We start from the raw sequence: 14,735 nt of genomic DNA, 5'->3' as shown, positions 1-14,735 counted from the left end.
AGTCTTGAACAGATACTTCACCAAAAATGAATGGCAAGTAAGCACATAAAAAGGTGTTCAATATTATTAAACATTTCAAAATAAGGGGAAATGCAAATTAAGGGAGTAACACTACAAATCTATTAGAATGGCTAAAATAAAAATTACTACAGCAAAAAGTCAACTACCCAATGGACCTGAATGGACTGTTCTCCAAGGAAGATATACAGATAGCCAACAAGCACATGAAAAAATGTTCAACATTCCTGATTATTAGAGAAATGCAAATCAAAACTACCATGAGGGCGTGCCCATTGTGGCTCAGTGGTTAACAAATCCAACTAGGAACCATGAGGTTGCGAGTTCGATCCCTGGGCTTGCTCAGTGAGTTAAGGGTCCAGCATTGCCGTGAGCTGTGGTGTAAGTTGGGGACTCGGCTCGGATCCCATGTTGCTGTGGCTCTGGCATAGGCCAGCAGCTACAGCTCCGATCCAACCCCAAGCCTGGGAACCTCCAGATGCCGAGGGAGCAGCCCTAGAAAAGACAAACAAACAAACAAACAAACAAAAAACTACCATGAGATACCACCTCACACCAGTTAGAGTGGCCGTCATTAATAAATCCATAAATAACAAGTGCTGGAGTGGGTGTGGAGAAAAGGGAACCCTCTTGCACTGTTGGTGGGAATGTAAACTGGTACAGCCACTATGGAGAACAGTATGGCGGCACCTTAGAAATCTATACATAGAACTACCATATGACCCCACAGTCCCACTCTTGGGCATATATCCAGACAAAACTCTACTTAAAAAAGATACATGCACCCGCATGTTCATTGCAGCACTATTTACAATAACCAAGACATGGAAACAACCTAAATGTCTATCGACAGATGACTGGATTAGGAAGATGTGGTATATATACACAATGGAATACTACTCAGCCATAAAAAAAAAATGACATAATGCCATTTGGAGTAACATGGATGGAACTAGAGAATCTCATACTGAGTGAAATGAGCCAGAAAGACAAAGACAAATACCATATGATATCACTTATAACTGGAATCTAATATCCAGCACAAATGAACATCTCCTCAGAAAAGAAAATCATGGACTTGGAGAATAGACTTGTGGCTGCCTGGGAGGAGAGGGAGGGAGTGGGAGGGATCGGGAGCCTGGGGTTAAGGATGCGAACTATTGCTCTTGGAATGGATTTACAATGAGATCCTGCTGTGTAGCATTAAGAACTATATCTAGATACTTACATCACAACACAACAATGGGAGGAAAAATTATGTACTCGCGCATGTGTAACTTGGTACTCATGCTGTACAGTGGGGAAAAAAAAATATTACTGATACTATCAAGGGCTGGCAAGGATCCCAGAACAACTGGACATCCCACACATTACTGAAGGTAACCTAAAATGGCACAGAGATTCTGGAAAAACAGTTTGGTATTTTCTTAAAAGTTAAACATACGCTTGACATACAATCATACTGCCGGGTACCTAAAGAAATAAAAATTCATGTTCACACAAAAACCTGTAAGACAATATTCACTGTAGCTTAAAGTGGATACAACCCAAATGTCCCCCAGTGGATGAATGGATTAACTGATAGAGCCATACAGCTATTCAGCAATAAAAAAGGAATGAAATGAAATACTGAACAAGCAACTACATGAATGGCTCAAGGGCATTAAGGTGAATGACAAGAGTCAGTCTCAAAGAGTTACATATTGCCTGAACCCTAGTGAAAACATTCTTGAAATAGCAAATTCAGTGACTGAGAAGAGATGAATGGGTACCAGAAGTTAGGGGTGAGGGACAGTATGACTGTGAGGCAATACAATGGAATTTTGTTGCAGTGATAGAACAGGTCTGTGCATTCTGATTGTGCTGGTTTTTACATAAATCTGTACCTGTGATAAAACTCTGTAGTACTACATACACATGCACACATACAAAAATGCATCCAAAAACTGGTAAAAGCTGAATAAAGTGTCTACCTTAGTTAATAGCATGGTATCAATGTCAATTTTGGATTTTGACAAGTGCTATTGTTAAATAACTGCCATTGGGCAAAAATGGATGGAAAGTACATGAAAACTCTGGTACACTCTCTATTTTTGCATTTCTTGTGAGTGTTAAGGGTCTCTCCAAAGAAAAAAATAAGAGGAAAAAGAGTAAACTATTGCTTCTTAACAACATGGATGAATCAATCTCAAGAACACTCTGCTGAGCTGAAGAAGCCAGACATGAGAGGACACAGTGTAGACCTTCATTTATTTCCAAATCTAAAACAGGTGAACAGAAATATGATAATGGAAATCAGGTCTGTGGTTGCCTGAGAGGGGAATGAACAAGAAGAGACATGAGGGAACTTTCTGGGGTGCTGAGAACATGCATTTTACTGTGTTTAAATTACACCTAAAAAGTGAAGTCTTCTTTAATAAATCTTGCTTGCAATGACCAGAAAAAAAAAAGTTGGTGTAGCTTATGGAGATTGAAAACTTTGGATGAAGGACTTTCTGACAACTGACAACCTAAAGTAACTTGAGGACAAATATTCCTGGAACTGTTTTTGAGGGTTATTGACTGAAAGTGCCCACCTTGGCCAGGCCCTGATAAGGAACAAGGTGCTGTCCTGAAGACTTGGAGAATTTGGGAGGGACCTGTAGGAGGGAGGAGACGACCAACCTCCCAGAATCCTTGGCACTGGAATCCATCTTAGCTGAGAGGTCCAAGCCACCAACAAAGACCCTGAGCCAGACCAAGTATGGGCCGAGCAACACAACTGGCCAGAAACAACCGGGAAACTAACCCCATTCGGATAAAACCAGAGACTGTGAGCCAAGTGGCAGAGCAGTTCTCCTGGGTTGCCTTACGCTGCTGCTCCCCACCCACCAACCGATGCCCCTTCCCATTAAGTCTTTTGCTTTATCAGCACGTGTGTCTCCTTGGATAGCTCATTTCCGAGTGTTAGACAAAGACCCCATTCTCGGACTCTGGAAGAGGTGCTCCTTCCTGCAACAGGACTTCGAAAAGATTTCATTCCAAGACAGAAGTGGCCTAATGGGTCAACTTGAACTTGCCAATCCCTTTCCTCTCACATCTAGTGAGCATATGGATGTAGATTGGCTTTGAAAAGATTATGGATTTAAAATTCAGCACTTTTGATCTTTTGTGTCTTTTCCTCTGAATCATAAAATTAAACCTAGCTTTTCAAAACTGGCCAATTTTAAAAGGAAGGCACATATACTAAGGAAGATACCTAATGGGTAGGAAATGTCCAGTCATTATTTCAAAGGGAAACTGCCATCTGAGACCAGCTGAGTCCTATGGACTCGCCATTGCCTTCCTGATTGAACCAGCCAGACTGGCTGCACAGACTGTATGTTCCCGGTTTTTGCGGATCTCTATGTACATATAGCCCAAGAATACTGCCCTTTGTCTAGACCACTGGCCAGAGTCTGGCTTCTCTTCAGGTGATTCACTGTTGCTTTACCTTTATGTCTCCTGTTGCTTTGTAACTTTATTTATTTACTTATTTTTGCTTTTTCTAGGGCCACACCTGCAGCATATGGAAGTTCCCAGGCTAGGGGTTGAATTGGAGCTGCAGCTGCTGGCCTACGCCAGAGCCACAGCCACGTCAGATCTGAGCCTCATCTACAATCCACACCACAACTCACAGCAACGCCGGATCCTTAACCCACCGAGTGAGACCAGGGATTGAAATCGCATCCTCATGGATGCTAGTTGGGTTTGTTACTGCTGGGCCAAGATGGGAACTCCTGTTGCTTTGTAATTTTAACCTTGAAATCTTTCAGTGCTGGATGGTGGGAGAGGAGGGAGAGCTGATGCACATTTTCATTCTAAGCAGAACACAGGAATCCCCGAGGGCTGATATCTCAAAAACAGGGGCTTCCCAGGGTTTGCTGTGAGTGGGAAGTGCTGGGGTTTTCGCCAAGTCTTTACCAACTAAAGAATGTCTCTTGCCATTGGGCTCTACAAGGACTGAGTCACTTATCATCAACACACCCTGAAAGGACTTCAGGACGGAGATCAGGAATCAGACACTCTGTGCTCTGAGAAAATTGGCAGAACAGGCCTTTAGGCAGTTACATATTTTTAGGCCAAAAAGATATGAACCCAATTTCTTGCACGTTACCATACTTAGACAAGCACTAAAATCCTTAACTAAAATACGTGTCTCCTGACTATCAGGCACCTTCCATCAAAATGTGTACTTGACTGCATACCCATCTCCCAAATGAGGTATGTGCTTACCTCTTCACAGCAGTTCCTCAGAGCCATCTGAGAGGCAGTCCCCTGGGGCGCAATCCTCAGTAAGTCCTCAAATAAAACTGAAACTCACAGCTCTCACATTGTGCACCTTTACTGCAGTCCACAGATTGAAGGGACTAGGGGACAGTGCTGAGGGAGACTTGGAAGGTCCTCACTGCATACTTGAGAGACAATCTCTCCACTTTACAGATGACAAATCAGAGGCCCAGAGATGAAAGCCCATCTGTATGCAGCTGCACCCAAATTTCTATCTCTGCTGCTACCTAGCTCCAGCCTCTAGCTCCAGGCTCCTATATCCAACCTGGTCTGACCCACTAACCTAAATACAGCGTATTCAGAATGAATTCTTACCTCCCACCTGCTCCCCATCTCCTCCCCTCCCCCATCCATTCAACAGCAACAAACTCCCCAAATCTTCCTCATTTTTTCCCCTTGCCTCAAGGCAACCTTATTGATTCTGGTCCTAAACAGATCTCAAACCTATTCTCTCCTCTTCACCTCAACCCTCCAGAGTCCAGTGCTCCCTCTGCCAAAGACTCTCAGGTCTCCCTGCTTTTGCTTGAATCCCCCTCCTCTCTTTCTCACTCAGCAACCAGACTCCTCCTCACCTGGTCACTTCCCTGCTGCGCTGGCTTCTGAGAGCCCTGAGATTAAACCCAGACTGGCAGCCTGCAGCCCTCAGAAGAGTTTTTGGAATGTCCTGGGCATGAGTAAGGACTGACAGAGTCCCCAGAGGTCCTATCTGACCACCGCCCACCCCTATCCCCACCACTGCATGCAGGGTCAAAAAGAGACCAATGAGAGGAAGCTTCCAAAGGCTTCCCTAATCAGGTATTTGACCCTATAAAACCCTCTAGGGAGTTCCCGTCGTGGCTCAGTGGTTAACGAATCCGACTAGGAACCATGATGTTGCAGGTTCGATCCCTGGCCTTGCTCAGTGGGTTAAGGGTCTGGCGTTGCCGGGAGCTGTAGGTAGGTTGCAGACGCAGCTCGGATCCTGTGTTGCTGTGGCTCTGGTGTCGGCTGGCGGCTACAGCTCTGATTGGACCCCTAGCCTGGGAACCTCCATATGTCCTGGGAGCGGCCCAAGAAATGGCAAAAAAACCCAAAACAAAACAAAACAAAAACCCTCTCTAAATGCAGGTTGTTGTAACGCAGACCCCAACTTCTGCTTCAGGAAGCAGTAATAAAAGACTACCCTTTAGAGTCAGGCAGTCCTAAATTCAAACCCTGACTGATTTAACCAATCCCTGCTTCAGTTTAACCATCTGCGAAATGGAGCTAATGCTATTAATTACCTGAGCGGGTTCTTGTGAGAAATAAGCCATAAAGCACAACACAACGCCTGGCACACGTGAAAGCTTTGGTTCACACTGTAAGAAATCAATAGACGGTGCTGTCCAAGAAGGAGTAGGCTCGCTTGTAAGATTGTAAATTTCCAGTCACCAGTTTGGCTTGGTGCCCAAAGGATTTCAGTGCCTGCGGAAGCCTGGCCTGACACATTCCTCAGCCTCGAGTTAGACCTTTGAGTATGACTTGGGGTCACTGCGCTCCAACAAGCAGGGACGTGCTCTCGGCGTGCACTGTGCGTGCCAGGAACCGCCCACCTTCAGCAAACTTGATCCGAGTGGGCATCAAGCCAAGCTGACGGACCACCCTCGCGCCTCCTCGGCCCCGCCCCTCGACCCTGACGCCATAGGGGGCGGGGCACGCAGGCGCCGTGCCCTGCCATTGGCCGGCACCGGCGGGGAAGAGCGGGCTTGACTCTTCTGCAGCCCCGCGGTGTTGTCATTTCTTGGCGACTAGAGGACACATTCAAAATGGCGGTAGTGGCTGGGCTGGTGCGGAGGCCCCTGGAGCAGGTAGGCAGCGGCTCACTGGCCCCAGGATCCTGCGCGATCCCTGCCATCCTGCGTCCCCTCTAAGCGTCCTTTTTCTCCCCGCAAGGTCTCCGGGCTGCTGCTGAGGAGGCGCTTCCACCGCACGGCGCCGGCGGCGCTGCAGGTAATTGGCCCAGACGCTAACCAGACAGGGAGGGGTCCCTCGTCCTGGGGCAGAGGCTGGGGTGGCATGTCAGCCGCGCAAGGCTCATTGAAATCAGATGGCCGATCTAATTAGACTCCATACTTCTTCTCTCACCCCCTTTAAAATGTACTTTTGTAGTAAAATACAAAATTTCCCATTTAAACTGTATGTTCAGCGGCACTAAGTAATTCACCATATTGTCCGTTCACTACCAGAATTTTATCATCCCAAACAAACTGTACCCATTAAACAATAACTCCTTATTTCCTCTTAGCCCCTGGTAACCTCTTTTGTACCTTCTGTGTATATGAGTATCTATTCTCACTACCTCCTGTAAGTGGTAAATAAAGATTTGTCCTTTATCTGGTTTATTTGTCCTTTTTCTGGTTTATTTCACCATGTTTTTAAGGTTCATCCATGTTGTAGAATGTCAGAATTTCCATCCTTTTTAAGGTTAATATTCCGTTGTGGGCATATACATTTTGTTTATCCATTCATCTTTAATGGACCTTTGGGTTGTTTCCACCTGTTGGATTTGTGAACAGTGCTGCTGTGAACATTGGTGTGCAAGTATCTGAGCCCCTGGTTTCAGTTCTTTTGAGTATAGCTAGAAGTGGAATTGTTGGATCATATGATAATTCTGTGTTCAACTTTTGAGGAATTTCCTTCTCTATCCTTTTTATGTTACTAGAAAATTCTACCAACCTGTGTGATAAAATAACTCTTAGATGCTGAAGGCAACACGTTTGGCAGTACCAGGCACTTAGTGAGTGCTCAATATGTAGTATAATTTAAGCTTACTTGACGTTCTCTGCCTCTACAATATACTACATGTGGAAATAAAACTACCTAGTATACTTTTTTTCTTTGTTTTTATAGCTGCAGCTGCAGCATATGGAAGTTCCTAGGCTAGGGGTCCAATCAGAGCTGCAGCTGCAGGCCTGTGCCACAGCCACAGCAGCACTGGATTCTAGCTGCATCTGTGACCTACACTGCAGCTTGTTGCAATGCCAGATCCTTAACCTACTGAGCAAGGCCAGGGATGGAACCCATATCCTCATGGACACCATGTCGGGTTCTTAATCCACTGAACAACAATGGGAATGCCGTAAGTCTACTTTGTACGTAGTAATCAATCCATCTATGAGCTTATCTGGCCAACAAGCAGATTTTTTTTTTTATAGGTAAGAAATAGATTTATTAAGATAGGATGCTTGTGAGAGGTACAAGTAGACGGGCAAAGAAGCACTGCCTGCAAGCAGATTTCTTAAGCCTAGGTGCATGTCAAGAAAAGTGTTTAATGTATTTCTCATTTACACATCCTATCAAAGACTGGCTGTGAGTGATAGAAATGTTACTTTTAGAATTCTTTGAACTTTTTTTTTGTCTTTTTAGATAGGATTCTTTGAACTTTTAAAGAGAAGCCTGTTCTAGTGATAGTTTTTATATTGTATGCTGTGGGCAGCCTAGGTAAAGGGAGAGAATCTCAATGGTATCCTAAGTAATCCTGTAGCTCATTGACTGCTTTCCCATACCTGTGACAGGTAACAGTTCGTGACGCTATAAATCAAGGTATGGATGAGGAGCTGGAAAGAGATGAGAAGGTATTTCTCCTTGGGGAAGAAGTTGCTCAGTATGATGGGGCATATAAGGTAACCAAGATACATGAAAGCTATACAGAATTGAGGTGGCCGTTTGCCCCCAGGACACTCAAAAGTAATGGGGTCGTTGCTTAATTGTAGGTTAGTCGAGGCCTGTGGAAGAAGTATGGAGATAAGAGGATCATAGACACTCCCATATCTGAGGTAAGCCTTTCATCAGGAAGCAGGCCTTTGAGGAGGCATGTCTATTAAAGTGTACACTCTAATAATTTTTGTGGATTTTTACTTATGTTTGTGTTTCACTTTATAGATGGGCTTTGCTGGAATTGCTGTAGGTGCGGCTATGGTATGTTGTCCTCTTTATGAATCTCATCCAAAGAGATTTCTTTTTTTATTTTTATTTATTTTTTTGTCTTTTTGCCATTTCTAGGGCTGTTCCTGCAGCATATGGAGGTTCCCAGGCTAGGGGTCTAATCGGAGCTGTAGCCACCGGCCTACGCCAGAGCCACAGCAATGCGGGATCCGAGCCGAGTCTGCGACCTACACCACAGCTCACGGCAACGCCGGATCGTTAACCCACTGAGCAAGGGAAGGGATTGAACCTGCAACCTCATCGTCCTAGTTGGATTCGTTAACCACTGAGCCACTATGGGAATTCCCAAAGAGATTTCTTTTAACGTGACCTTTTAAAAACATTATTTGAATGTTGGAGGAATAAAGTGGTTGCTACTCTTGTTTCTTGTCTTTTTAACAATCATGTTTTTGATTTGACAGGCTGGGTTGAGGCCCATTTGCGAATTTATGACCTTCAATTTCTCTATGCAAGCCATTGACCAGGTTATAAACTCAGCTGCCAAGACCTATTACATGTCGGGGGGCCTTCAGTCTGTGCCCATAGTCTTCAGGGGGCCCAATGGTGCCTCAGCAGGTGTAGCAGCCCAGCACTCACAGTGCTTTGCTGCCTGGTATGGGCACTGCCCAGGCTTAAAGGTGGTCAGCCCCTGGAGCTCAGAAGATGCGAAAGGACTTATTAAATCAGCCATTCGGGATAACAATCCAGGTCAGTAGAGTGACCCGTGGGTCACTTTTGAACATTAAAGAACTAAAATGAAATATCTGCATAGTAGGCACCATTGAAAACTTCTACTTAGGCTTAGACGTATCATATGAAATGTTAATGATTTACAGGCAAAGTAAAGATGGGGGAAAATGTGTTGTTTTTCTTATTTCTGACTTACAAGGGGCCAGTTAGGTAAAGGAGAAATATACTGCATGCTTACAACATTGGTTTATCCCCATAGGTAGGATTGACCAGTCTGCAGATGTCAGTACCTAAACCATCCCCAGGAGGTGATAGGCACAGGGCACATTTAAACTTCTCACAGAATGTGAATGACAGTGTTGTATTTGGTCATGCAGTTTTGTTTAAATATTTCTATTTTGCAGTGGTGGTGCTGGAGAATGAATTAATGTATGGAGTTCCTTTTGAACTTCCTGCAGAAGCTCAGTCAAAAGATTTTCTGATTCCTATTGGAAAAGCCAAAATAGAAAGGCAAGGTGAGAATAAGAACTTAGTATACATTTAAACATTACTTGTTATCTGTCTCCTCTATTTATATTGGTCAAATTCAGTCCAAAGTTACTGCTTTTTTACTTTGGGAAGTTTTAGCATGAGTTCAAGTTAAGAATGTGTCATGCCTTGATTGGGAATACATTTGTGCTCTTCTAGATCTCAGTCCAGTGGATTTGTATTTCATTTCTAAGGCTGCAACATTCCTTATCTCACTGGAGTAAAGTGGAGTTTAATATCTTATAAATGAACAATAGCCATAGCTGGCTACAAAGCAGGACTGTGTCTTTAGTTTCAACCTGACTTTTCATCTGTAACTGCTTTGTTTCAGGGACACACATAACGATAGTTTCCCATTCAAGACCTGTGGGCCACTGCTTAGAAGCTGCCACAGTGCTATCTAAAGAAGGAATTGAATGTGAGGTGAGTTACATGTGGGATGGATACGAAGGTGATAAAGTAAACACACCGGTTGCCTATAAAGTATTCATTCTTGGGAGCTGCCATCGTGGCCCAGTGGTTAACGAATCTGACTAGGAACCACGAGGTTGTAGGTTTGATCCCTGGTCTTGTTCAGTGAGTTAAGGATCCAGCGTTGCCGTGAGCTGTGGTGTAGGTCACAGACGTGGCTCAGATCTAGCGTTGCTGTGGCTGTGATGTAGGCTGGCAGCTACAGCTCCAATTAGACTTCTAGCCTGGGAACCTCCATATGCCTCCGGAGCAAAAATACAAAAAAAAAAAAAAATATATAATAAAAAACAATGTGAGGTGAGTGTTCTTAAAGAATTGGAAGGGTTCCTTTCAATTTAAGATCCAGAAAAAGGAGTTTGAGTTCTGTTACAGGTTAATTAGATATATAGATATAAAATCTTGCTTTGTCGCTTAGTTCTGCCTCTGCTTAAAGCTAAGAACCTACTTTTCAAATACCTAGCTTTTTACCACCTAGGTTCTGGATCTTTTTATTTAGTATCTGCTTTGTGTCAAGTTAAGATCCAACCTTAGCTATTGGTTGGGAGAAGAGAAAACTCAGAAAACACTGAGTCTGACCCTTTCATATCCAGGAAGTACCACTTGCTAGTTACATTTGCGCAAGATACATACTCAAAACCCCAGTGTCACAGTTCCCTGGTGGCTCAGCTGGTTAAGAATCCAGCATTGTCACTGCTATGGCACAGGTTCAGTCCCTGGCCTGGGAACTTCTGCATGCTGCAGGCGTGCCTCCCCCTAAAAGTAAATAATTAAATCTCAGTACCATCAGCTTTAAGATGAGGATAATACATTTACTTTCCCATCAGGATGGTTGTGAGAACTATACTTGATGTAGTGCCTGGTACATGGTAAGCAGACACATGTATGATTTTGGTGAGGAGGACGTTAAGGCCAAGGGAGGATAAGTGAGTTCTGTAAGTTAACAGAGCTGCTTGTAATACAGATAAAGATTTTTGTTTTAGTGACAGTTTTCCCATTGACGTTTTGTTCACGAATAGGCAGATTCGTTTTCCGTAGGGCCACAGATTAACAGGGAAAAAAGAAGTGGTATTATGGGGATAAAACTCTTTGTGAGGCAGTGGCTCCATAAAGCTCATTTGTTACATTATCTACTTAGGTGATAAATATGCGAACCATCAGACCAATGGACATTGAAACAATAGAAGCCAGTGTCATGAAGACCACTCATCTCATAACTGTGGAAGGAGGCTGGCCACAGTTTGGAATAGGAGCTGAAATTTGTGCCAGGATCATGGAAGGTATTTCAGAGAAACTGATTCCAGGATAGTCAAGCTGTAATAAACATTGTGTTAAAGGACAAAAAGATCAAAAGTCAGAGGTGGTCAAATGACTTGAATTTTCAACATGTCAGCTTGCTATTTTTCCTTTGAGTAAATGTTTTAAAAAGCAAAACCAAAAACAGTTCCCCATAATTAGTATTCCTTTAATTCAGATTTTCCTTCTTTGGTCAACCATACCTACTGTGCTGGTTTTTCTTGCCTCTTATTTGAGCCTCCTTCCCTCCTAGGCCCCGCATTCAATTTCCTGGATGCTCCTGCAGTTCGAGTCACTGGTGCTGATGTTCCTATGCCTTATGCAAAGATTCTGGAAGACAACTCTGTACCTCAGGTTAAAGACATCATTTTTGCAATAAAGAAAACACTAAATATCTAGTTTGGACTTGAATTTAAAGTCAGTGGGATTTACCTAAAATGCTTTCTGGATTGTCTTGTTAAGACCTTTTGATTCATGAAGTTATCTGTAAGGCAACAACACAGATGTTTTTGTGCTGGGAAGAACTTTAAATGTGTTTGTGGAAAAACTTTCCACTCTCCTGCCTAGGTTCCATGCTATTTTTATCTGTTATAATTGCCTTGTTCTTTGAGGAAGATTAATGTAAAATTCTGCTCTTTCACTAAAAGGATAAGGTATGAATGTGGCAGAGTCCTGATGAAAGATATATCCAAAAAAAGATAACTTATATGTAAAAATAAAAGCATATAATCTACATTTACTGTTATTGTTTTGATAAGGAATAAAGGAATTCCTAATTCTAACTAATTGTATTTCTATATTCTTAAAACAATAAATGCTGGGTGGAAGTATTAAAATTGTTAATTAGTGCCATCAAGAACTAACCACTAATCATTAATCACCTAGACTGCATCACTTAGAACAGGAACTTGTCCACCAACTCTTCAAGTTCTGCCTAATTCTGGTAGGTTCCTTTAAAGTAAAACCAAGGGACTCCTTGGTGACTCAGCGGGTGGATCACTAGCCTTGTTTGATCCTGGCTTTGATCCCTGGCCTAGGAACTTCTGCGCTCTTTGGGCACAGCCAAAGAAAAAAAGTTAAACCAAAATCCACGCTAAGTATTTTTCCCATTGCCAAAAAACAGACATTTTGCCACACACCACCCTCTTAAGAAGGTGGGATAGAAAAGATAAATTTAAATTAGTTATATCCCACTGTGGCTCAGCAGTTTAAGAACTCAACTAGTATCCACGAGGATGCAGGTTTGATCCCTGACCTCGCTCAGTGGGCTAAGGATCAGACATTGTTGCAAGTTGTGGCTTAGGTTGCAGATGCGGCTTGGATCCAGTGTTGCTGTGGTGTAGGCCAGCAGCTGCCACTCCAGTTAGACCTGGAAACTTCTATATGCTGCAGGTGCAGGTGTGGCCCTAAAAAGAAAAAAAAAATTAGTCATAGAAGCACATGAATGATAGCTAATTAAAAAAGGAAGAGGGAGTTCCCGTCGTGGCGCAGTGGTTAACGAATCCGACTAGGAACCATGAGGTTTCGGGTTCGGTCCCTGCCCTTGCTCAGTGGGTTAACGATCCGGCGTTGCCGTGAGCTGTGGTGTAGGTTGCAGACTCGGCTCGGATCCCGTGTTGCTGTGGCTCTGGCGTAGGCCGGTGGCTACAGCTCCAATTCAACCCCTAGCCTGGGAACCTCCATATGCCGCGGGAGCGGCCCAAGAAATAGCAACAACAACAACAAAAAAGACAAAAGACAAAAAAAAAAAAAAAAAAAAGGAAGAGAACCTTGTTAGCTCTTATTGAGAGGGAAAATATGACAAAAGAAAATAGGACAGGTGGGAAGGAAACTTTAGGAATACTGTATGGATCTATTCACACAAGGTACTACAAAAACTTGTCATTTAAAATATCTAGCTAAGCTACAAACAACGCATTTTCTTGACATGGTTTATTTTAATAAAAAATACAGCTGAATATTTATCACAGATTACATGAAACTATACACAATGACATTCTCTGCATAGTAACCAACACTGATGTGTATAACTTGAATTTTTAGATGGATTATTTATAATCCTTTAAAGTGCAATTTAAGGGTTTAAGCAAATCATAAAGGATCTTTCTAATAAATGAGGAACATTAAAAAGATGATATATTTGAATAAATCTTTTCAAAGAACTGATTTCTATAGATGGCAAATTTACTTGTGTTGTAATATCCCCCCTCCCCCACAAACCCCAAACTTGACTTAATTGCTGAGAACAAAGAAGATCCTCTAGTTGGAAAAAGCTTTTCCTGATGTTAACATTGTCTGTTCAATTCGTACTAACTAAAAGGAACTAAGACTAGAATAGTTGCTTTAGCAGCCCTGAGTTCTATAACCACAATGGTGTTCCTGTTTGAATTTAGAGAATGTTCATGAACTTTCCCCGATTCTGGGGGAAAATGAAGAACTCAGTTGCTTCTCTGACTCAGCGACTTAACTATGCTTTGGGCTACAGTGTTAATGTCTAAGATGAAATTAAGGTAGCAAAAATGGGAGTTACCTAAGAAATAACCAGAAAATGCTTTAGAGAAATGAAGTATGAGAGGAACATTTCTAGGAGCTGTCTAACAGGATAAGAGGGGTTGCAACACAAAGGCCATTCACTGCTGTGACTGAATATTGTCATTGTTTTTTTGTCCATTTCCTTCAGTTGCTGGAAATAATTGATTCTAACATGCTGCTGCCCCCAAAAGATGCCCATTAGAGGATGAACAGGACTCCTTTAAAATGGTAATAAAGGAGCAAAATATTTCTTAAGGCAGCATTGCCAGCCCGACTTTATTCTACTTGAAGAATACTTCCTTCTTGAAAAGCCCCTTACATGAGCATCTGCACAATCATATGTGGCTGTACTGGCTCAGCAATTATTCATCCAGAAAGAGGGTACTTTAGGGGTTTGAGGTGGAAGGGAAAAAAAAGAACTTTTCCCTCCAAGTGTAAACAAGAAGTTTTAGCCGATCTTAGGCGCGCTGTGATCACAGGTTTCGGCTTTCCTCAAAGTTCCTTTTTGGAAATTCTGGATAGAGCTGAGTAAGGCCCCTCGGCCCACGCCATTCACAGCCTGAGGCGGAAGTCGTGTGGGAGCCTCAGCGCTCGCAGGAGGCAAGGGAGCTGCTGGTGGTGGAGGTGGAGGAGGTGGAGGTAATGCGGACATCCCTGTAGAGGAAAGCGGACAGTCAGTGTCTTTCTACACACACTGCTGCTCAGCCCTGGACAGAAAGCACTAGAGAGCAAACGTTTTCCCTCAGAGGGACCAAGATACCTAGTTCTGTATGATTTTTTAAAATACTAAACAAGAAAACTAGAAGCATTAAAGGGGAATTGATTAAAGGTTGCCATTTCTTCCAAATAACAGTCACATGAGAAAAGACCAAACGAAACCACAGATTACATGAAACTGTACATACTGACATTATCTTCACACAGACAGAGCTCTACTTCCATTTCCAAATTTC

At 43.0% G+C, this 14,735-nt stretch overlaps 2 protein-coding genes and 1 long non-coding RNA gene across 20 annotated transcripts in view; 1 reads left to right on the top strand and 2 right to left on the bottom strand.

Annotated features, from left to right (window-relative positions):
- LOC110256254 overlaps nucleotides 1-5,910 on the bottom strand; it is a 31,579-nt gene extending 25,669 nt beyond the window's left edge. Inside the window, exon 1 of the long non-coding RNA XR_002337600.1 lies at nucleotides 5,589-5,910. This is a non-coding gene — a long non-coding RNA (uncharacterized LOC110256254). The remainder of the gene's footprint in view (nucleotides 1-5,588) is intronic.
- On the top strand, nucleotides 6,053-12,036 carry PDHB (pyruvate dehydrogenase (lipoamide) beta). Its single transcript, NM_001244398.1, is given in 10 exon segments — nucleotides 6,053-6,152; nucleotides 6,238-6,294; nucleotides 7,860-7,967; nucleotides 8,058-8,120; nucleotides 8,227-8,262; nucleotides 8,691-8,976; nucleotides 9,363-9,473; nucleotides 9,818-9,909; nucleotides 11,093-11,234; nucleotides 11,504-12,036. Coding segments are annotated over 10 exon segments (1,083 nt in total). The 5' UTR covers nucleotides 6,053-6,110; the 3' UTR covers nucleotides 11,650-12,036.
- PXK (PX domain containing serine/threonine kinase like) overlaps nucleotides 13,168-14,735 on the bottom strand; it is an 81,150-nt gene continuing 79,582 nt past the window's right edge. For 12 of the 18 annotated variants that reach the window (XM_005669678.3, XM_003132276.5, XM_005669680.3 and 9 more), the window contains one exon: nucleotides 13,168-14,436. In XM_005669678.3, coding sequence (XP_005669735.1) covers nucleotides 14,231-14,436 — 206 coding nt within the window. In that variant the 3' untranslated portion in view covers nucleotides 13,168-14,230. The remainder of the gene's footprint in view (nucleotides 14,437-14,735) is intronic. The other 6 variants (XM_021069075.1, XM_021069077.1, XM_021069079.1 and 3 more) reach the window with 2 other exon arrangements.

This window comes from Sus scrofa, chromosome 13, assembly GCF_000003025.6.
Source record: "Sus scrofa isolate TJ Tabasco breed Duroc chromosome 13, Sscrofa11.1, whole genome shotgun sequence".
NCBI classification, from domain to species: domain Eukaryota; kingdom Metazoa; phylum Chordata; class Mammalia; order Artiodactyla; family Suidae; genus Sus; species Sus scrofa.
This window is presented reverse-complemented; position numbering and strand designations above follow the sequence as displayed.